We start from the raw sequence: 22171 nt of genomic DNA, 5'->3' as shown, positions 1-22171 counted from the left end.
AATAATTTACATCGAGGTTAACTGTTTCAAGTTTTCACCACCAGATGGCGGCTGTAATGTTTGAAAGTTTGTGTAAGAACCATCGATAAATTGCGTAAAATCTTAAGAAATGAATAATTACTTTAAAAGAGAGAAAGTTTTAACGTTTACGTAAGATAATAATCGTTTTATACCAATTTGTACCGAAATATAAGCAAAATATAGTGAAATCGTTGTAGTCTGCATAAAAATGCCCAAACACCTAGTCGCATTCTTTATAAGTATTCTTTTACAAATTCACGTATCCAACGAAGATTTAGTCGATTTCCTAACAAATACCCCAGAAGAAGTCGGTTTAAATATTGTAAGTTTTAAGTTTTCTGTATGCTTTATCACTTTTTTATACTTTCATGGCGTTTTTAGTTAGAATTAGTCCCGAAACACGGTTATAGACTTGAACGCCATCACATAACAACCGAAGATGGCTATATTTTAGAAACGCATCGTATTTTACATGCGAATTACCCCGATTTCCAACCAACTAAACCACCAGTTCTTTGTGTTCCAGGCGTTGGTTCATCCGCAATTGATTATGTCAATGGCGGACCAAACAAAAGTCTAGTTTACGCACTAGTAGGTTTAGGTTTTGATCTCTGGTTGGCTAACACGCGCGGTACAAAATTTAGCAAACGCCACGTCCGATTAAATCCAGATGTAGACAAGAAAGAATATTGGAATTTTTCGTTTCACGAGTTTGGTGTCTATGATAATCCAGCCATGATCGATTATATCTTAGCGTTAAGCTCATGGGAGAAATTGATTTATATAGGGCACTCACAAGGAACAACTAGTTTCTTTGTGATGAATATCGAGAAACCTGAATATAATCAGAAGATTTTGTTGGGGCATATGTTGGCACCTGTTGCATTCTGGAGTAATATTATTTCACCACTGTTCAGATATGGGTTGCCGAGTATTGAGGAAACTTTAGTTGTAAGTATTTATATGTGTTTGTTCCGCCATTTTGCATTTTTGATTGTAGTTGCAACAAGATAAGATTCAACTGTATGAATTTTGCCTAGAACAGTGAATGAAATCTTTTGGCCCACAGTGTGTGTTCCATCATCGCCATTTTTTAGCATTTGTAAATTTATCTATGGTTTCATCGTTGGTTTCGATAATAATCAAATAGAAGATGTAAGACTTTTGATGTTGGATGTTATAAAATATGATAAATGTTCAAATTTGTTATTTTAGGATCTGATTCCTATTATAACAGGATCACTGCCGGCAGGAGGCTCAATGAAACAATACCTCCACTATTCGCAACTCGTAAAAAACGGTCGTTTCTGTAATTTTGATTACAGAATCCCCTCAAAAAACATAGAAATCTATGGGCAATTATCACCTCCTGATTATGACTTAAGTAAAGTCACCGCTCCAGTCGCGGTTCACTACGGAATGAATGATTGGCTACTTCATCACAAGGTAAATTTAAAATATTTGATAAAATCTGATAAAAATGAACTCATTTTACAGGATGCCGAGAAAACTATCAAATCCTTGAGTAATGTTGTCGTTCACAATAAAATCAAATACAAACAATTCACACACGGTCATTTCCTGTGGGCGAAAGACGTTTTCCGTCTGCTGTACGACGATATCATAAACATAACACTGCGATATGTCTGAGATTTCTATTGTTATTTCAGTTTGTTATCGTTTCTTTGCCACCAAAGCAATAATAAAATAAAAAACAACAACAAATGCTCCACTTTATATAAAACTTCTACTTAATATCATTTTTTGATTCAACGTCGCGTCCGTAAAGCAAGAACAATATAAAAACAAACAATAATTTCATTCATCATCTGCATGATCATCATACTCAACGCGATTAGCTTTCAATCTCTTGTGTATCATCATTCTCGCTCGCTTATTGGCAAATGTATAATTAGAATATAATATTGTTGTTAAGAGTACTCATTACAATCGATAATAATAAAATTAATGTATGTACAGAGAGATTTTACAAGAAATTAAACTTAAAACTGAAGAAGAAAACGCAGGTTTTGTGTGTGTTTGTTTGCCTTTGTGTTCTCGTGTATGCGTAATCCGTAATACGTAACTATCCTTATAGTTAGATATCAATAAAACTTATGGCAAAAATGAATTACATAACTCCGCGCGAGTACCATATCAATTTTTACAGTATGTATAAAACTCCTCCTCCGCAATATCTTCGACTTCGACTTTTTACAAATGTGTTAAATTTAATTTTGTGTCTTCTTACTCATCATATATATATCTATATGTACACGATTTGCTTCTTTTGTTTTGCACGCACGCAAAATAAACGACGCTAAAATTAGGATCGTAGAATATAACATTTAAATCTCCTTTCAGTATTGTTATGTACAGTTTTGCGGTATGACCTCTTAGTATGACCTACGCTTGAATAGTGTTGATACAAAGTTACGTCTATGTGTCTAGGTTGCTTCTGGTGCTCACGTTTCAAGTCTTTTATCACTGAATCAACTGCGGCCGCTGCAGGAACAGGTGCTCGATGCAGTCCACTTCGCCCCAGTATTTTCTCACATATAAAAATAGCTGCAACCAAACATACACAAAATAATATCGTGCTAAAATAAATCTTTGTTTTGTGATTTTTACCTGTCCTAACCATCGCTCATCAGCGAGGAGTTCATTTAAGATGCACGTGGTGTCCTTCTGGCCTTCCTTGACGCGTTTGTCCTGCACGCGTCGCGCACATTCCAAGTACATGAGATACTTTTGATGCGCGATTTTGTTGTAGAGTTCGACGCGTTTAGAACATATCCGACACATCATAAAATCCTAGAATTTAATGTTGATTTTATTGAATAAAATGTATTGCAAAACACAAACCTTTTCGTTTGGTGCATTGATATCTGGTGGACACATCTCAAGCGTGACATCGTTATACGGCTGACCGAAAAATATCAGCCGTACAGAAGCGCCAGGCGCGTCGCATGCCGCACACCGCTTTCCCATTGCATCCACACAATCCGTGTATGTATTGAAACATGGCCATGTGCCAATCACGCTTAGTAATTGCATCGGCCACCGGAAGCAATACACCAACTTGTTCTTTTTGCTCATGGTGAGATCGTCGATCATTTTTACATTCGTCAGAAAATAATCATCTATCAAAGCACAAAATTAAATTTTAAACATCAAATGTCAAACATTTTTATGGTATTTTTACCTTTTTCATGAAATATTTCCTTCAAAAAATTGCAATCCAACGCTTGCGATATCAAGGTCTGTATGTACACCTCGAAATTATCCTGATACACTTCATGAGATTTGATTGATTTCTCTAGCACCTCTTGATCGTAGATAACCAGCTCGTTCCGCAGAAATTCCACCACTGTTTCCAGCTGATTCTGCATGCGGAACTTGACAGGCACCGGCACGTACATGTGTTTACTATCCGCCATTAAAGAAGAATACTAACAAAACAAAGAAAAATATTAATTTAAAACAATTCCATAAATATCAAATAAATTATTACTTACAGTTGATATATTTTTATATAACCGTATGCCATTCTCATCGAAAGATTCGTATTTCTGTAGGAGATTCTTCCCGTCGATGCGCCACAGCGCCGGCGGCCATTGCAGATTCAACTCCGTTTTCAACGCGAGAAACTCGCCGGGTTTAAACGCGCCGTCAATACTGGAATTGCTTATCGCGTATTCTTGCTTAGCGACAGCCGTAGCCAGATTGTCCTCCATGGTAAGCGCAACTTTCGTCCCCTGACTATCCATCACAGAGATGCCGGCGTCGTGCGCCGCCGCAGAGATCAAATTACGTGGTGATTTGTTTTTGAATGGCGGTCGGCCGCGTTTGCGCTTCACTGGTTCTTCTTCTTCGCCCACAGGTCGCTCTGCAGGCGTCCATGCTGGATCCGAATCGGAATCAGGGAAATCTTGCTGTTCGTCTAAGCCGCCATCTTCATCTTTCATCGAATTCGGGTTTATTCTATCCTTGGCTGCGCGTTTTGTTAACTCACGACGTGGAATATCCATTTCTGTAAAAATAAGTCAATTTTTAGATTTTTAAGAAGTACTTTGATTTTTTTAAGAATATCTTTATAAAGGATGTGTTTTTAAGGTGGGTCTTAATGGTTTTACCATTGAGGGGTGGTTCTAGGTCGATCGACTTGGCGCGTTTCTTGTACGGGCGACGTTTGCGCTCTTTCTTGTGCTTGCGGCGTGCGTGTTTGTCACCCCTGGAGGGCGCGTGAGCGCCGCCGATGCCCATGTCAAAGAACTCGTCGTCGGACGAGAGGCCGTCGTCGGAGCTGTCGAACGCGCACTGCTTGCGCACTTTGGGTAAGGGAAAGTATCGGGGATCGTCTTGCGGATCGCCTAGAACGGGCAACATGCAAACATTGAGTTGATGTGTGCGGCGAGTGAGAGAAGAGGTTATTTCAATGAGTATATGTACCGTGCGTCAATTTTACAGCGTGCGGCGTAATCGCTGAATGCTGATGGGCATGCGGATGGCTATGTGGACCAGTTGGCAGCGTAGCTGACGCCGACGCGCCATTCATTTCCTGTCTGCCGGCAGCGTTCGCATCCGGCGTGTGTTTATTACTACGATTCCAATTGGATTTACGTCCTTTCGTCACCGGCGGCGGTGAATGGTCGCGTTCTCCCTGCAAGAACTTGAGATAGCTGTTGATGAAGCCCTCCTTGCCCTTGTTGGGCATTTTCGAGTCGGGCTTGCCGGGCACTGGTGAATTTATTGCTTTGCTTTGCAGCACCTGCGGCGGTCGAGGCGTTGGCGGTGTTGCATCATTGAGGAAATTCAATTCTTCCTCGATATTTGGTACCACCACCTTCACCTGGTCTTGATCGTCGGGCGGATGCTGATATTGCGCGTTTGGTGGCGGTGCCGCCTGCGCATGGTTTTGATTCTGCTCGTTGTAGTTCGTGAGCGGTGTCAGTTCAACAGACTGATACTCCGATGGTGGCGCGATGTGAAAAGGTGGAAAGTACGGCAGGCCTTGTGTATGCGCAGAGTGTATATGCGGGACCATCAATGGCTGATGCTGTTGGATCCCCTGCGACGTAAAAATCTTCGCCGGCGGCGTTGGAAGATTCCACCGGTCGAAATCAAAATACGCGCCATTTTGTGGTGCTTGTGGGTTTATCGCCGAGCTATGCGCAGGCGGTGGTATCCGACCAGGTAGTTGTTCAGGCGGTGGTTGCACTTTTTCAGTACTTTTCCGCCGCTTTTTACTACTCTCTGGCTTTACCTCAATTTGTGGTATTTGACATTGCTGTTGTTGTTGCTGTAGGTTTTTGACGATACTCATCGGGTCACCCCGACAACTTGACAGATCCTGCAAGGTCACTTGGTGACCCGCTTCGAAATACGGCTGCTGGCGTTCGGGAATGCCAATGAGATTACGCTGGGGTGGTTCGGAACGATTAGGCACGTCGATTTGTCGCGACGGAATCTCTATACTATTCCCGGTTTGATAATTGTACTTGCGGCGTTGCTCGTCCCAGCAGTTTTGATTATTGGCAGGCGCACCGGGTCGCTCAAAGCGTTCGGGCACACGTTCCGCATTAAGCGCGCGCGTAATTACACTAGGATACGCTCCGGAAGGAATCTGCGCAGTACCCGGTCGCGGCACAGTCACATCCAATGGACTTGAAGTGGCCTGATTCGTCTGCGGGCTGGAGATCTGCGAGTTTGAATTCATCGGACTATTGTACAACGGATACGCAGGACTGGAGGCGTGTCCCAGAGGAGAAGCCTGTGAATGCGCTTGCAGGGGGCTAGGTCGTCGTGGTACGACCACATTACAGTCGGGGCCGTTGGAATTATTCGATGAGCGTTGAAAATCCGGATCGGTATTGATACCTTGTTGATATTGCCTTAAAAATAAACAAGTTTTTATTTTACGTGTACACTTGGTTGCCTACTTAAGCACATACCTGAAATTGCCTTGAAAATTCCGTTTCGCGTTTGAATTGTTGTAGTTGAGGCGCTGTCCGTCCATGATGGAAAAACTTATCACGCTCTGTTGTTGTAAATTGGAGTCTTCGTTGGGTGGAGGCGGCGCAGATCGGCGGTCGCTTTGCGCCGTGCCGATATCGTAGATTTTCGTCTGCGCCTTGGTTTGTATCTGAGGTGCAGCCGCTGATTGCTTCGCCGATTGCGGACCACGTGCAGTGTTCGCCACTTGGAAAGCAGCGGAGCGTTGCGGTGGTTGCGGCACGCGGTACTCTTTCGAGTTGGCGTTTGGCGAAGGATGCGACGTGCTGACAATACATGTCTGTTGAATGTTTGGTGAATTCGTCTGTGAATTCGCGTAGGATTTATTACTAGACGATGAAGATTCGGCGTTTGAGTATGTCGTCGTCGGGGCTTGATAAAACTGACTTTTCGTTACAGAAGCCTAAAAAGTATGCAATTATAAATAGAAAAAAATGTGGGAGTATTAATTTTAGGTCTGTACCTGTGCAGATTGATTCCTAGCAGCTGCATTTTTAGCCGCCGCCAGAGAATTTAAGTGATTAATGCTCTGCGCAGCGAAATGCGCGTTAAAGTTTTCATAACTCTTCGCGATTGTTGTGGAAACGACGCTCTCGTGCGGCAAAACCCCAAACGGGCTGTTCTGCTGCCACGCGCCCGAGTTCTGATCAAAAAAGGCCTGTGCATTGTGGAAGTCGCCATCGGCGGTTTGCTTGGCGGCGACGGCTTGCGCCTGTGCCTGCGCGATTGCCTGCCGCTGCTGCTGAGTGATGTAGTGTGTGGTTGGCTTAGCGACGGCGTTATGAAAAAGCGGACTGAAAACGCTTTCGTAGCCAGGCGGCGCCGGCAGAAAACTACCAGGTAACAACTGCGGTGTGGCGCTCGTCGTGGGCGGCGCGTTGCCGGCACCGGCGAGGTGATGGTGCAGCTCGCTGCCACTTGGCGTGCCGCCCTGCACGCCCGAGAGCCGGTTATACGCGTACGCTGACCATGGTCCGACCGGGTCCATTGCGAGTTGTGACACGTGCTGTCCCTCTTCGCGATCGCACTAGCACAGCCATCCCATCTACAAGCAGAGAGAAAAAAAACAATAAACACCGTGAATTACAACGTAAACATACTCCCGATGTGACGAGATCCCATTCATTCACATATGCATAAATCGATATCATGTATGCACGCGCGGGCCGCCCTCCGCCGCCCCCAGGACACTCACTTCTAATTCATCGGGCGTCTGCAAATGTGCGTCGTCCGTGCGCCCCGTGTGAAGATGGCCTCGCGCTGCGCGCATGTACTCCACACACATATCACGCCACGCGCGATTTTTAGTGTCTTCACCTAAGCGGCGGCGGCGTCGAGGTGCATCCGCGGCCGGACGCTGCAAAACATGTTACACACCAATCGCGCACGCACTGCGTGTGTGCACTCCGGAGCGCGCCGTCGGCGGACGGACGATGCGCTTGTTTGGGGATGCGGATCGGCGGCTCACCTTAGCGGCGGACACGCGTCAGTGGTCATCGCGGCGCGGACGCGCCTCGGACATTTGCAATTCGCTCGCGAACGGCCGCAGCGCGGATGCCCATTTAGTAATTTGCCTCGCGACGCACTCACACGCTCAGAGCACCAAGCTGCGTTCAATCGCCATCTTGGGAATTTACTAAACAATAGGACCACTGGCGCCACCTATCGTTTAATGACGATCGATAAACGCAAATTTCGAATTTTTCATGCAAACACTCTTAAAACCGCACAAAATCTACATTATTTATATAATATTCAACCAATCACATCATCACAAACAAATTAAAACCATAAAACGCACAAAATTTATTCAAAAAAGTGAACTTATTCAACTTGCTGCTCAGAAATAAAACAAAAGGTGCGCATTTGTTTTCGCGAATGTTTGTAGTGTTGGCAGCACTGTCGCTTTAGCCAAACAAGTTTGCAAAAATATTTTAAAAACATAAATCAAAAGAAAACAAAACAAATTCTTTCTCGCATCAATTCTTTATAAATTTACTTTTATTACCATTTAATTTCTGAATATTACGTTAGTAATAAGTTTTATTTTATCATTTTCTTGCTTTGCATTTGTTTCTGTTTTGTGTTGGACTTCCATATTGCTAACGACGAATTATCTTCTTTAAAACTTTCTTTCAAACAATCACAATGAGTTTACACTTATAAATATTAATAATATCAGTATTATTAACCATTAGAATTTGTCATACTCTAATATTCTTGTCATTTTCTAGTCAAATTCTTCACCATACGATTAATTTTACATCTATCTACAATTTATTCGTGGTAGTCAGTGATAATATCCTGTAAAATCTAATTTGGCATAAATATTCTTACATCCAACATCGTCTTGCAATCAGTTTCTCTAAAATCTTCAATTTCCAGCGTGAGGAATGTCGGTTTGTTTTGATTATTGTTGTTACATTTTGTTTTGGTTGCCATGGTTACCATGCATGAGTACAATAGCACAAGACGAAGCTACTCTTCAACTATTTACAGTAAATACACGTAAACTACCACAACTGCTACACTCTTTAAACCAGAGATTCTCGCAACTTAGTAATACACTTACATCGACATTTTTGGTATATTCGAGCTTAAACTATTAGAAAAATAAACGCAACAAGTTTGGTCTTGAAGCCATTTCAAAAAATATTTGTTCCATGCCTCGCGTTCACTTAAATAATATTCGATTAGAGCTAAATTAACGAATAAATTAAACTTTTCTTCTTGGAGTGTCAAAGGAACATGTGATTATTACAGTAGTTATAAATTAATCATTCGAAACACTTGTTACGTGATGCAGTAACGTGGTAACTAAAAGCAAGAGAGAATCACATTAATAATAGTACTAAAGTTTAGACGGCAAGATCTTGATATATCACTATGTAACTAAAAGTAAATATTGAACTAAACTACAGGTACTTAAACGTTGCAAAAATAGATTAGCTGTCTTTAAAGTTGCCTACGTTGAGTATTATATCAATAAATGAACAAAAATAGATTTTTTGTACAAAAAACGTTGCAAATCATTCTACCAATGTGTGATCCTGACATTTTATGCGTGAATTATTTGAGTTGTTTGCTTTTGTTTGGTTTGTGTGCTTTCGTTTTGACTTGTATTTACGTTTTGATAGCAGTTTCTTTCGATTATCCATGAGTATTCAAATAGCCTCCAATCGTTTCTTTTGTCTTTAACGGATCATGACCAGATCATTGTATTAATAGTAAATTTAAACGCGTATTAGCTGCACACTGCGACTAGTTATTGTTAATGCACGTTGGCAACGAGCGAAGTGATGCCATGCGTGACAGAGTTCTCTAGGACTACATCTAGTTCATCCAGAGGGACGAGAATTTGCCGCAGGAAGGTGAGAAGTCCGCGATTGCGCAGAAATGAGTTTTCTTCGTACATTTCAGAAGTCACACGACATGTCGCCATTGGGGTTAACATTCTGTGAAGTAAATGCTCTCTAGAACAATAGAAACATAAAAAGTTAACAAAATATGTTAATAAATTTACAAGTTTTTAAGAGTACCTGACACTGAGACAAATAAATAACTGGAACTTTCCATCTTTTCCTAATGCTTTACTCGCAGTTTGAATTTCATCCACCAGATGGCAATAACAACGCCACACAGCAAGTGTCTCCTGATGATTTCTCTCTAAACTTGCACTTCTACATCCGGAACTCTCCTCAATCAAATCCAATTCGAATTGTTCCTTTACACGAACTAAAACCACACATATTTAGCGAAAAATATTCAATATGTCAAGTAAATATTTACCAAAATAATCCCAAATGTAATGATTGAAAACAAAAAGCCGCGCAGATTTAAATCCCAACAAGAAAACCAACTCCAAACATTTTACTAGCCCAGCATCTCCACAAAGAAGAGCTGTAAGAGTAGTATTCCTTTCCGAATTTCGGCGATAGTGCCATTTGACAATGTTATTCACACAATCGCTGAGCATATTTTGTATCTGCGACGGTTTCATTTCTGTACGCGGCGGTCCAGGCGATTGACACCTAGGTGTACGCCGTCCGATGCTGCCAGTTTGCATCCCGCCGCCTGTAACAGTGTGTTCTTCGGCCTTCACACTAGGAATTAATGTACCAACGAGTAAACGCTCAGTAGAACCGTCGTCAACTCCACGGCCCAACCAACGACCGCAAGGAAATTCATAAGTGTGACCTGTTACGTCATTTCGAACCAAAACGTGGTCAACTTGCCACTTTGCAGACATCCCGGTGTTATCATGACCAATTCTCAACGTTGTCAAAACACCCAAATTTTGATTCTTTAAAAATAACAATTTAGATGAATGTTTATACAAAACAAGATTATTTGATTAGATTTTACCTTAATTTGCATACTAAGACTACCCTTTTCAACCGCAATACGTTTTGTTTCACTGAGTGTACCAGAAAGCACAATCCATACATTCGCCGAAGTTGTGGTTCCCCTCTTTGTAGGTACTACTATGATTCGGTATGTTATCACTGCAAAAAATGTGAGAATATGCTTTAAAAAACAGTTAATTTTTCGCAATTATTACTTACCAGTTGTAGGATAAGTGCTGGTGAAGCAAAAATAGTCGACAGCGTTCAACGAAAGCAAGTGGTATAGAAATTGTTCGCGTTCTTCCTCGCAGCGCAAAAAGGCGCTGCGTTTATATTGTCCCCTGAGTAGATTTTGATCCGAGAGTAGTACCCGAAAATGTTTAGATAGCTGCTTTTTCTCGAGTGCAAGGCGTACCCATGCACGGGCCATACCAATACCTGTTTTTACATCGGCCATTGCTTGTACATTACTTAAAAAACGTAAAATTAAATTTTATCGACAAAAAATGCAGTTTTTTGTTGATTAACTTACGCCATATCAAAAAGTAAGCCTTCTGGAAGCGGTGGTAAATCCGCACGTTTATTATCCACGTTCTGCGTCGACCAGTTTTCAAATCTTAGTGCTAATCGTGTAAATTCAACTAAAATATATTTTTTTTTTATTAAAATCAGCAAATTAAACGCTATTTTTCATTTATTTTTACCTTGTGCGAGATATTTCGAATCCAATTTACTATTGCCTTTGTTAATATCTTGATAAGCGCACATATGCGACCACAGTGCGGATTTTCCTCGTTTTTTATGCAAACCATGCGACCAAACCCTCTCCAAAAAGTCACAGAGTGATGTGACAAGCGTGCATTCCTCCACAGCTCCTGAATGATCCGATGTGTTATTACTTGATAATGTAACTCCCTCAGCACCCAGCTTCGCAAGCAACATTCTTTTCGTTTTGGTTTTACAATCCTTCAACAACTTCTCGACAAACAACCAATTCGCTTGCGCTATTAACGCCGGCGACATATCTTTATTATGGTCGTTATTTTCTTTATTCAATGTTTTATCATCAGGCATCATGCTTTTCGAAAAACACTTTTTCATCGCGCTCGCACGCGGGATGCTACCTTTATTAACCACGGGCGTTTTATTGAGAACTTCTTTATCTAGTAGTGGAAAATGCCTCGAAAACGTCGATTTTGATATCATTATTTCTTTGATGGGGGGTGAATCAAAGTCAGGATTGTTTAATCTTCTATCTAGAAGTTTCTGAGTGTCATGTGAGATTGTACAAGGTTCATAACATAATGAACGCATGAGATTCTCGCCTCCGTAGCGTTCTTTCAACATTTTAATTCGATAATCAAAGATTTGGAGATTATAATCCTGATCACCCCATGTCGAGAGTATTTTGTTGTCAATTAGAGTCGCAAACATTTGAGATTCAAGAAAACGCCATAAAAATAGTCGATGCTGCTCGGGTTGGTCAGATAGAAACGAAGCCTTGTCAAAGTTTTGCATAGAGTCACGATTACTAAGCCAATCTTCTTTGCCTTGATTCGGTTGAATGACAAAATTCTCATACGTTTGAAAAATATGCACGAAACGATTGAGGAATATCTCACGCATTGAATTATTGAAGCGTAAATCTTCCGCGTAGCTATCAGTGGGTTGAGTGGTTCCGTTTTGATCTAGTGCGACACCAGTACGTCGCACTAGGTCTGCAATACGTTGGAGGGCTTCAGAACGGGCTGAGCCAGGTGGTGATGGTGGTCTATCAGAGTCCAGAGTGTCATGGATAGATAACTTTCGCCGATTTTGTGGGCGGTGGGGTAATGTACAAGAACGTGACATTATTTCCTAAATATTATTAATATTTAGTTTAAAAATAGAAAAGTTCAAAGATTATCTAAATGCAGACACGAAAAATTGCCCATTAGGCAACCATCAACACTCAATTTCAACGAATATAGTCACTATCGCAAAATACTCCCAGTAAAACGTCTGCAATATAGAAAAATCACGTATTCACACGCATTCCCAACCTTTAGAAAGATGCAGAAATAATCAAGGCATTGCGAATCTTTTGTGATTATGATTTTAGATATGATGGTTGCCTATTCGCTCGCCAACTGGACGATCGGCCATATTGCATGTAGATGATCTTTGAACTTCGCCAGTTTTAAAAACGTAAAAATAGTAAAATAGTTAATATTTACATGACTAGCTCGATTACATTCAGCATTCGGTACGTGAACACTAAATTTATCCAACGCCGAGTAAATTTCAGCGGTGAATGCTTCCAGATGCGGAAAAGTAGCTGTTTCTTCCGGTAGTATCACTTTACACTTGTCAATATCGACAAAGCAGAGCGTAGCTTCACTGGGTAACTTCGTATAATCAGGTGATCCATGTAAACCTATTATTTATCGAATTAAAATCAACTTTAAATAAATAATTATGATTACCCATTAGAAAAGGAACCGGAGCATCTAGGAAATGATGCAGACTCGCTGGGAGTATTGGCACATAGACGTGCGGCCATGTGAAGGGAAACAACAGACTGGATATACCCTCAGCCACAATCATTAATCTTTGGCAATCTAGAAAATAAACAATAAAGTTATTTCTTTTAAGTTTCAGTTATTTTTTTCTCTGCACTTACCAGTACTATAAAGTAAAACTTGATTCTCCAACAACAAGCAGGTAAATAATTGCAAAACAATATCAACCCCCAACCAAGTAAACATCATTCTCATCGAAAAATCCAAATGCGGTAACTCCAACGGCGGTGCAGGTGTTTGAATAACCACACTAGCCAACGGTAACGCTGGATCCCCAGGCGGAAGATTCATTAACAGACTCTTACCGGGTCCCGGCAACTGCACCTCATATAATAAATTAAACACATAGCTCTCTAGACTTAGCCCATCAATATTCGTCTGACGCCTTGGCACGCATCGATAGAGATTCTCCAAGAATGTTTTCGCTGCGTGCACGTGCGGTACCTGTGCTAATATCGCAATACTCTTTGATACAAATAATTTATCCTTTGAGATATCATAGTATGTTAACGCTGCAGCTGATGGGCCAGACGGTGTGCTGATTTTAAAGTGTCGTGGTAATGAGCGACTTTGTGGGCCATGCTGTTGTTGTACCTGGCGGACGCGATCGCCGGAGGATAATTCAGTGACATACATTGCTTGCAGCGTTTGCATTGCGGTGCAAATGTCGCGGTTGCGTACTTCTTCGTAGAAAACCAGGCTGAAGCCGTAGCAGCGTTTGCCATCTTCGCGGGTGATAACAAACGGGTGGAAATTTGGCGCTTGAGTTACAGAATGTTTTTGTGTGCGGAATTTTAGGCCACTTGGCAAACATAACTAAAAAGAAGAGAAATTATGTTATTTCTTTTTAAGAGGAATGTGTGATATTTATGGTTTTAACTCACCATAGACACAGCTGATGCATCAAAAGGATTTGATGGTAAATTTTCTGGATAATGTGCAAGAACTTTATTTTTATATGGTCTTTCCAATGGTGAGCAGTGTAGATTATCACCTAGAAATAATAAAAAAACGGTTTTAAAATACACATTTTAACATATAAACAAATGAAAACAACTTGTGTTTCATAATACTTGTCATTCTTTTGTTTTCTAACTTTATGTTTTCTATTTACCTGACAATCTGTCTGGCTCCAGCCCCGAATTCAGATCCAATCCGCATATTACAAAGTAATCAGCGAATCTGCTCATAGTTTATGCGGCAGTTCGGGGGCGTTACATTAAAATTTTAATTCGTGTGTTCCAGGAAATGTTAGGGTAACCTCAGATGTGTAGCTCCGTTTGTTTCGATCACAGCTGGCTGACATGTCACGTCGTGCGCCTCGTCCGCTATCAGATCATTTTGTGTCGATCAGCATCTTTATCGCTGCCGCCGTTCGACAGTCACTAGGAACACGCGAGAACTTGCCATGGGAAAAATCACACACGCACTTCACGCTCTAGTTTTCAGAGCGCTTTTCGCTCGCATCAGCCATTTTGTGTTTTGATTTATGAGAGATGACGACATTGTACGAAGATGTGCGAAATCCAGCTGGATGTATGCTTGGTTGTCCACATTTGCAAATTGTTTAAAAGTTTAAAGGAAGAAAAATGTTTAAAAACGTGTTTAAAATCAATAATTAATCAACAATTATATTAATATTACATATTTTTAAATTTTATGAATGATATAATAGTTTAAACTTTAATTTAAATGCGCATGTTCAAGATTTTTTACTTAATCCCCACCTAAACAAGTAGTGGTAGGCGTAAAAATCGCGTGGAAGTGTCGAAATGTTTAAATAAATATTATTTTACTAATTATAACATTCACCAGACACACACACACAAATATTGGCTTACGTAACACCTGCGTATATTATAACACTCATTAAGTAATATTTTCGCAACAAAATAGTGTTTTTTTCACTTTTGCACGTTGTGCACTTTATTTTTTCGCGTTTCTCACTTTTTTAGTTTTAATCTTTATATTCTGTAAAAAGAAATTACATCACAAATTGTTCAACCGAGTTATCGCATGCGTTTTATCTTAAAAGGTACAGTAGTGAGTGAACTTGAACACGCCACTCGAAGCGTGGCGTTTAATAATAATTTTCACAGTTTACGCTTTTAATTAACAATATTTAGCTAAAAAATATTTATTTACAAAAAACTATAAACAAAATGTTTGAAATTAAAAACTTTGCCGAGTTAATTGAGCCACATCTTGATTTAATAGATAAATCAGTGAAAGTCGCATTTTATTCAACGAAAAATCTTGTTCCTGTTGGTGAAAACTACGGAAGTGTTATTCTAGCAGTGGAAGTAGTGCTTACAAATGAAGAAAAGAAGCAACTTGTAGCAAAACTCAACCCAACATCAGAAATATTCAAAAGAGTCTTCAATATTTCAATTGCATTCAAAAAAGAAGCTGAATTTTACAGTGTTATAGTTCCAATCATGCACAACTTCCAAAAAGAAAACAACGTTGACATTTTGGACTCGTTTCCTAAATTATACGGATACAGATATTCTCTAAGCAAAGAAGAAGATGTGTTTGATGATGACGCATGTTTTATTATGGAGAATCTACGCTTTCAAGGTTATTCAAGGCCAAACCGACGAGAATTATTCAATTTACAGACTTCAGAATATATTATACGCATGTTAGCAGAGTTCCATGCACTTCCGGTGGCCATTAAAATGAACAAACCAGATGTTTTCGAGAAAATCAAGTCACATCTACCTTTAAATCCAACAGATCCAGAAATAACAGCGCAGCACTCTGCAAGAGTCATGTCCATGGTTGAAAAATTCCTTCTTGAAGACCCGGAAACGGCGCCCTACACAGAAAAAGTGATAAAAGTAATGAAACATGGCGTAGATGATTTCGTTCAGATGAAAGTACTTGGTAGAGAGCCATTCAACACAATTGCACATAACGATGTTTGGATTTCAAACATTCTGCTTAAATTCGACGAAACTGGAAAACCAATTGGTAACAGATTAGTGGATTATCAAACTGCAGCGTATGGAAACCCAGCTAATGATGTTTTACTCTTTTTACATTCAAGTACCAAGCCAGAAATTATTACAAAACATTTTGATCAATTGATTGATATTTATTTTGATGAATTCATCAACAATTTGAAGAAATATAAAGTTGATACGAAACAATTTACAAAAGAAGCATTTATGGAAGAAATGAACTTTGCTGCAATGAATATGCAGCTGTATCATGTAATATTCTTGAGTGTAAGCGTGCATTTTGAAGTACAAAAGAAGCAACAAGCGAAAATCTTCTTAAAGTTGATTTAGCATCGAGTGTTGATTGTGATTACTTTAATCATTTAAAAGCAATTGTGATGAATTGGGTTAAACATAATTGGCTGTAATTAAATAAAAATTATATTTTTATCCAATGTAATAAGAAATTATGCAATCTTTAACATCACACATAATCTGGTCAATGTCAAATTGCGTTATTTCTGCTTTTGCTTTATGAGCATTTTTTGCACGTTCTTCTTTATTACTCGTACATTGTGAAAGTTTTGCTTTTACTATGTACAACCAAGTAGTCAGTCAGTCAGTCGGACGGTGTAATCGCAAGTGTTTGAACAATAAATGATATCACGTAGCGGTTTAATCTTAGCTGAAATTTGCTTGTTTTATCAGTTATTTTACAAAGTGTAAACACAATTTCTGTAAATTTTAGCGTGTGTTGTACGTACTTGGATAATTTACGTTTAATAAACAATTTCTACGCAGTTAACTACGCAAGCTCCTGAAAATAGTGCTAATTTGTTGTGAAAATGATTGAAATTAACAAATTTGCTGAACTAGTTGAGCCAAACCTAAAGTTATTGGATAAATCACTGAAAATTGCATCATATTCAACAAAAAATCTTGTTCCTGTTGGTGAAAACTACGGAAGTGTTATTCTAGCAGTGGAAGTAGTGCTTACAAATGGAGAAAAGAAGCAACTTGTCGCAAAACTCAACCCACCTTCAGAAATATTCAAAAGAATTTTCAATATTTCAATTGCCTTCAAAAAAGAAGCTGAGTTTTACAGTGTTATAGTTCCAATCATGCACAACTTCCAGAAAGAAAACAACGTCGCCATTTTGGATTCATTTCCGAAATCATACGGATATAGATATTCTTTAAGCAATGATAAAAATGCATTTGATGAGGATGCGTGTCTTTTAATGGAAAATTTAAAGTTTCAAGGATATGTCAGTTCAAATCGTCAACAATTATTTGATTTATCTACTTCTGAGTATATAGTACGTATGTTAGCACAGTTTCATGCACTTCCGGTGGCCATTAAATTGAAGAAACCTAAAGTTTTTGAAGAAATAAAGGTACATCTACCATTGAATCTTACTGATCCAGATATTACAGCGATGCATTCTTCACGTGTCATCGCTATGGTGGAAAAATTACTTCTTCAAGATCCGGAAATGGCGCCACATGCAGAAAAAGTCATAAAATTACTGCAACATGGCGTAAATGAATTTGTGCAGATGAAAGTACTGGGTAAAGAGCCTTTCAATACAATTTCACATAACGATGTTTGGATTACAAACATAATGCTTAAATTTGACGAAACCGGAAAACCAATTGGTAACAGATTAGTAGATTATCAAATGGCGGCGTATGGAAACCCAGCTAATGATATTTTATTCTTTTTACATTCAAGTATCAAGCCTGAAATTATTACCGAACATTTTGATCAATTGATTGATATTTATTTTGAAGAATTCATCGAGAATTTGAAAAAATATCAAATTGATACAAAACAGTTCACAAAAGAAGCATTCATGGAAGAAATTGACTTTGCAGCTAAAAATATGAAGTTGTATCATATTCTATTTATGATTGTTAATGTTTTTCTAGAGGTGAAGAAAGAAGCAACAAATGAAAACATTCTTAAAGATGATTTGGCTTCCAGTGTCAATTCTGGTTACAATAAACATTTAAAAGCAATAATTAACAATTGGATCAAACATAAATGGTTATAAATTGGTTATAAATCAACAAAACATGTTTATTTAAATATTATCAAAAGTTTTATTACATTTTTTCGTTTTACTTTGAAAATTTAATCGTATTTGTTCATTGCTCACTCCTTTTGTCTCCGGCATAATAAAAAACAACCCTGTGCCACCAACAATGGTAAAACATCCAAACATAAGAAACGCTACAACATGCCCTAAATTATCAAATATCATGGGCACCAATTGACCACAAGCAAAAAATAAACCAAAGTATAACATTCCTGATAATGTAGTACCACTGGATTTACCTATACCAGTAAATAATTCACCCATGCTAATAATAGCCAAGTTAATATAACCTAAATTGAAGAAGAAATTAAACGTCCAAATTGATATCAACGCTATGGTACTACATCCACTCCAAGAATCTTTTAAATATAGAGATAAAGATATCAAAAGTAATGTAGTAGAACATAATATTGAAGTGAGATTGATGGTAAACCTCACTGAAGTGTATTTTAGTAGGATATTGATACCAAACGTAGAGATAAGCCTCAAAATGTCAGTGATTACAGTTGTCATATACTCATCAATAGATACCACACTTCTCATGATCTCAACTGAGTACAGGGAAATCCCAACTCCACCTGTACACATAACAGTTGTATTAAACCATAAAACAACTCCGAATGGAACTAGGAATTCCCTGCGTTTCCATTCTTTTAATAACTCTTCATAGGTTATGGTAATCTGTGCTATTTTTTGTTCCACACGGAAATCTTCTTCACTTTTTGGCGAATCATCTTTATACCAGAAGTATAATTCTTTCGCACGTTCAACGTTCCCGCGATGAAGGTACCACACATGAGTGTTTTTTAAATAAAGCAAAATCAGGAAATATGTGACAGCTAGCGCTGAAAGCACATATGCAGAAATCTGCCATGCGTAATAGCTTCCCATGAGATCAACGAATAGCATTCCGAGAGCACATCCTATGTTCATCATATTCAACAGGATACTGCGATATTTTAAATCTACTACTTCAGACATGAAGCAGAATCCCACAACGAAGCCTAACCCTGATACTAATCCTTGAAACGCGCGTCCGAGTAATAGATGGCTGACTTGGGTGCTCAGCGAGAGTAAACCCCATGCCAAGGCGTTTGAAAAGGATATTATGGAGAATGCCCATTTGCAACCGAAGAATTGATGCAACATTCCACCGAGAAGCGTGCCAGGAATACAAGTTAGACTTGATATTGAAGCTAAAAATAATAAAATTGTTAATTTAATGTATTAATGGTTATGTAGACGTGTATTTTGGGTTGCCTATACTTACCTATCCATGTTTCTTCGTTTCTTGTTACATGAATTGTTGAATCTTCATTTTCTAATTGTGGGAGTAAAGTTGCCGAGAATGTGTAGCCTGCACCGACGAGGATAACATCTATTGTTACAATTACTCCCACTAAACACTATAATAATTATTAAAGACATAATTATATTTTGGTTATGATTAATATTCATTTACTTACTTGTCTAAAATTGTATTTATTCCAGTTTAAATGTAACATACGTGGATTATTTATTTTTGTGTAATTTGATTGTGAATTCAGTGGATTTTACGTGTTTTTTGTGTTATCACACAAAAGTATTGTTTGAATTTAATGTAGCTGCGATAATTTTACGAACAATTACCGACCGTACTCAACGGCTTAATGGATTACGAAAATAAATGCCTAAGGATTTTTAGAATTCGTTCTTATAAATGATTAGACAACATATTTCATAATCAATACCAATCAATCAATTTAATTGCATCGACTAGACATCAAACAAATTAATAAATATTAAATATAATAAAAAAGATAATAAATCTTATGTGGCAGGAATTTCCGCAGAAATAGTTTGAATGGTTTTACATTTTTGCTTTTTACTTTGGAAGTTTAATCGGATTTGCTCATTGCTCACGCCTTTTGTTTCCGGCATCATGAAAAACAACCCTGTGCCACCCACAACAGTGAAACATCCAAAAATAAGAAACGCTACAACATGTCCTAAATGATCAAATATTACAGGCACTAATTGACCAAATGCAAAATACAACATAAAGAAATACATTCCCGAAACAGCAGTACCACTTGATTTTCCAACCCCAGTCAAAACTTCACCGATGCAAATATTACCGAGGTTTACATAACCTAAGTTAAAGAAAAAGTTAAAGGTTAGAATTGCTATTAAAGCGATTGTGTTACACCCACTCCATCTATCTTTCAAAAAAAGTGACAAAGACACTAAAAGTAATGATGAAGCACAAGTTATTGAGCTTAAATTAATAGAAAACCTTACTGAAGTGTATTTTAGAAGAATATTAATACCAAACGTAGAGATAAATCTTAAAATGTCAATGACAATTGTTGTCGTGTACTCGTCAATTGCAACCACACCACGCATAATTTCAACTGAATATAACATTATTCCGAAACCCCCTGTACACATTGTTGTCGTGGTAAACCAAGCCATCACACCCATAGGAATTAAAAACTCTCTTCGTTTCCATTCCTTGCGTAACTCTTTGAAACTCACTTTAACTTCAGCAAGTTTGCGTTCAATACTAAACTTCTCCTCACTTTTCGGTGAATCATTTTTATACCAGAAGTATAATTCTCTTGCGCGTTCAACTTCACCACGTTGAAGGTACCACACATGAGTGTTTTTTAAATACATAAATATAAAAAGTAGAATAGTGCTAAACCAGTCAAAACGTATGCAGATATTCTCCAAGAGTAGAAACTTCCCATTACATCCACAAATAACATCCCGAAAGAACTTCCCATGTTGACCATGTTTAGGAGCACACTGCGATATTTTAAACCTACTACTTCACATGCAAAACAGAAGCACACAGTGAAACCTAATCCAGCTGTTAATCCTTGAAGCGCACGGCCGAATAGAAGATGCCAGACTTGTGTACTCATTGCAATTGTACCCCAGGCAAAAAAGTTTGATAATGCGATTAGGGAATACGACCATTTACGGCCGAATACTTGAAGCAAGAAGACTCCGAGAATTGTGCCAGGAATGCAAGCTAAACTTGACATTGATGCTAAAATAACAACAGTTTAAACAAGTTTATAGGTTGTTTTAATCATATAATTAATACCAATCCATGTTCCATCTTGTCTGGTGAGAGGAATCTCAGAATTTTCAATTTCTAGCTGTGGGAGCAAAGTTGCTGAGAAGGTGTATCCTGCACCGAGGAGTATGACGTCTATGGTTACCACAACGCCAACTAAACTCTTATAAATACATCAAAGTTAATAATATAGTTGTAGATAATTTATAGGTTCTTACTTGTCTAATATTGTGTTTATTCCAGTTTAATGCTAGATTTAAAGGAAACATTTCACTTTCATTTGATGAAAACAACGTTTACTTTACCGTTTACTTAGTAATGATGTGGAAATGTTGAAAACGGTTTGAATGATAAAATTTAGTGGAATATTTGCGTTATCGCAGAATAAGTATTTATTGTTTTATGTCCTTGCTATTGTAATTTTGCACAAAATCATTAAAACACCGTTGTAAAAGAATATATGTTAATAATGCTTGATTTAATGATTTATTTAGATAATTACATAGTTTTTATCATAAATTTCATCAGTATAAAGAACTAATATAGTTCTAATCTCTATGAAGTTGTCTAAATAAGACATAACCTAACTCTACAACATATATAACCAATTTAATGTTCTTATCAACAGAAGAATTAATGGAAGATTCCACCGAGAAGTGTGCCATGAATACAAGTTAGATTTGATATTGACGTTAAAAATAATTAAAATGTTTATTTAATGTATTTGGGGATATGTAGATGTGTATTTTGGGTTGCCTATCATTACATCTGCATGTTTCTTCGTTTCCGGTTGCCTGAATCGTTGAATCTTTACTTTCTAATTGTGGGAGTAAAGTTGCTGCAAATGTATATCCTACCCCGACGAGGATAACATCTATTGTTACAATAACTCGTACTAAACACTACAATAAATATTAAAGATTTAATTATAATTTGGTTATGTTTAATTTTTTACTTACTTGTTTAAAATTATATATGTTCCAGTTTAAATTTAACATACGTAGATGTTTTATGTTTTATGTAATTTAATTGTATATTCAGTTGTATCTACGTGTTTTTATGTTAAAAATTAAAGCATTGTTATATCAATTTAATTCCTTAATTTTAATAAATT

The 22171-nt window shown here is 38.2% G+C and overlaps 5 protein-coding genes and 2 long non-coding RNA genes across 9 annotated transcripts; 3 read left to right on the top strand and 4 right to left on the bottom strand.

Moving 5' to 3' along the window:
• Positions 1 to 229: 229 nt before the first annotated feature.
• LOC135792057 (lipase 3-like) lies at positions 230 to 1671 on the top strand. Its single transcript, XM_065302681.1, is given in 4 exon segments — positions 230 to 343; positions 403 to 1176; positions 1237 to 1467; positions 1519 to 1671. Coding segments are annotated over 4 exon segments (1272 nt in total).
• Positions 1663 to 7658, bottom strand: LOC135792400 (uncharacterized). Of its 3 annotated transcripts, none has more exons than XM_065303023.1 (10): positions 7232 to 7658; positions 6500 to 7081; positions 5976 to 6439; positions 4474 to 5915; positions 4158 to 4394; positions 3540 to 4054; positions 3227 to 3473; positions 2887 to 3164; positions 2653 to 2835; positions 1663 to 2589 (listed from the first exon to the last, which is right to left on the bottom strand). In XM_065303023.1, exons 2-10 carry the CDS (start codon positions 7022 to 7024, stop codon positions 2506 to 2508), a joined length of 3975 nt encoding a protein of 1324 aa, XP_065159095.1. In that variant the 5' UTR covers positions 7025 to 7081; positions 7232 to 7658; the 3' UTR covers positions 1663 to 2505. The 3 variants fall into 3 exon arrangements, with proteins under 3 accessions (XP_065159095.1, XP_065159097.1, XP_065159098.1); XM_065303025.1 differs by having other exon boundaries at positions 7505 to 7658; XM_065303026.1 differs by lacking the exon at positions 4158 to 4394.
• A 361-nt stretch (positions 7659 to 8019) lies between these two features.
• Positions 8020 to 14198, bottom strand: pns (DENN domain containing pinstripe). The gene is made up of 12 exons (XM_065302141.1): positions 14058 to 14198; positions 13828 to 13937; positions 13045 to 13759; positions 12848 to 12982; positions 12599 to 12798; positions 11087 to 12239; positions 10915 to 11023; positions 10602 to 10852; positions 10402 to 10541; positions 9826 to 10339; positions 9576 to 9771; positions 8020 to 9509 (listed from the first exon to the last, which is right to left on the bottom strand). The coding sequence occupies exons 1-12, from the start codon at positions 14131 to 14133 to the stop codon at positions 9308 to 9310; spliced, it is 3801 nt and encodes a 1266-aa protein (XP_065158213.1). The 5' UTR covers positions 14134 to 14198; the 3' UTR covers positions 8020 to 9307.
• LOC135791673 (uncharacterized) lies at positions 14000 to 14640 on the top strand. The gene is made up of 2 exons (XR_010548098.1): positions 14000 to 14112; positions 14189 to 14640. It is a non-coding gene; the product is annotated as an uncharacterized lncRNA (long non-coding RNA).
• A 30-nt stretch (positions 14641 to 14670) lies between these two features.
• Positions 14671 to 18024, top strand: LOC135792056 (uncharacterized). The gene is made up of 2 exons (XM_065302680.1): positions 14671 to 16229; positions 16733 to 18024. Exons 1-2 carry the CDS (start codon positions 15106 to 15108, stop codon positions 17943 to 17945), a joined length of 2337 nt encoding a protein of 778 aa, XP_065158752.1. The 5' UTR covers positions 14671 to 15105; the 3' UTR covers positions 17946 to 18024.
• LOC135791670 (facilitated trehalose transporter Tret1-like) lies at positions 17951 to 19640 on the bottom strand. Its single transcript, XM_065302142.1, has 3 exons — positions 19457 to 19640; positions 19261 to 19396; positions 17951 to 19186 (listed from the first exon to the last, which is right to left on the bottom strand). The coding sequence occupies exons 1-3, from the start codon at positions 19493 to 19495 to the stop codon at positions 17976 to 17978; spliced, it is 1386 nt and encodes a 461-aa protein (XP_065158214.1). The 5' UTR covers positions 19496 to 19640; the 3' UTR covers positions 17951 to 17975.
• A 65-nt stretch (positions 19641 to 19705) lies between these two features.
• Positions 19706 to 21389, bottom strand: LOC135791671 (uncharacterized). Its single transcript, XR_010548097.1, has 3 exons — positions 21276 to 21389; positions 21085 to 21220; positions 19706 to 21027 (listed from the first exon to the last, which is right to left on the bottom strand). It is a non-coding gene; the product is annotated as an uncharacterized lncRNA (long non-coding RNA).
• Positions 21390 to 22171: the final 782 nt, after the last annotated feature.

Source organism: Atheta coriaria, unplaced genomic scaffold, assembly GCF_025399875.1.
Source record: "Atheta coriaria isolate IRGN ID8LTWV9N9 unplaced genomic scaffold, Caltech_Dcor_3.1 hic_scaffold_5_pilon, whole genome shotgun sequence".
In the NCBI taxonomy this organism is placed as follows: domain Eukaryota; kingdom Metazoa; phylum Arthropoda; class Insecta; order Coleoptera; family Staphylinidae; genus Dalotia; species Dalotia coriaria.
The sequence above is the reverse complement of the archived record's forward strand: the minus strand, read 5'-3'. Positions and strand labels throughout refer to the sequence as shown.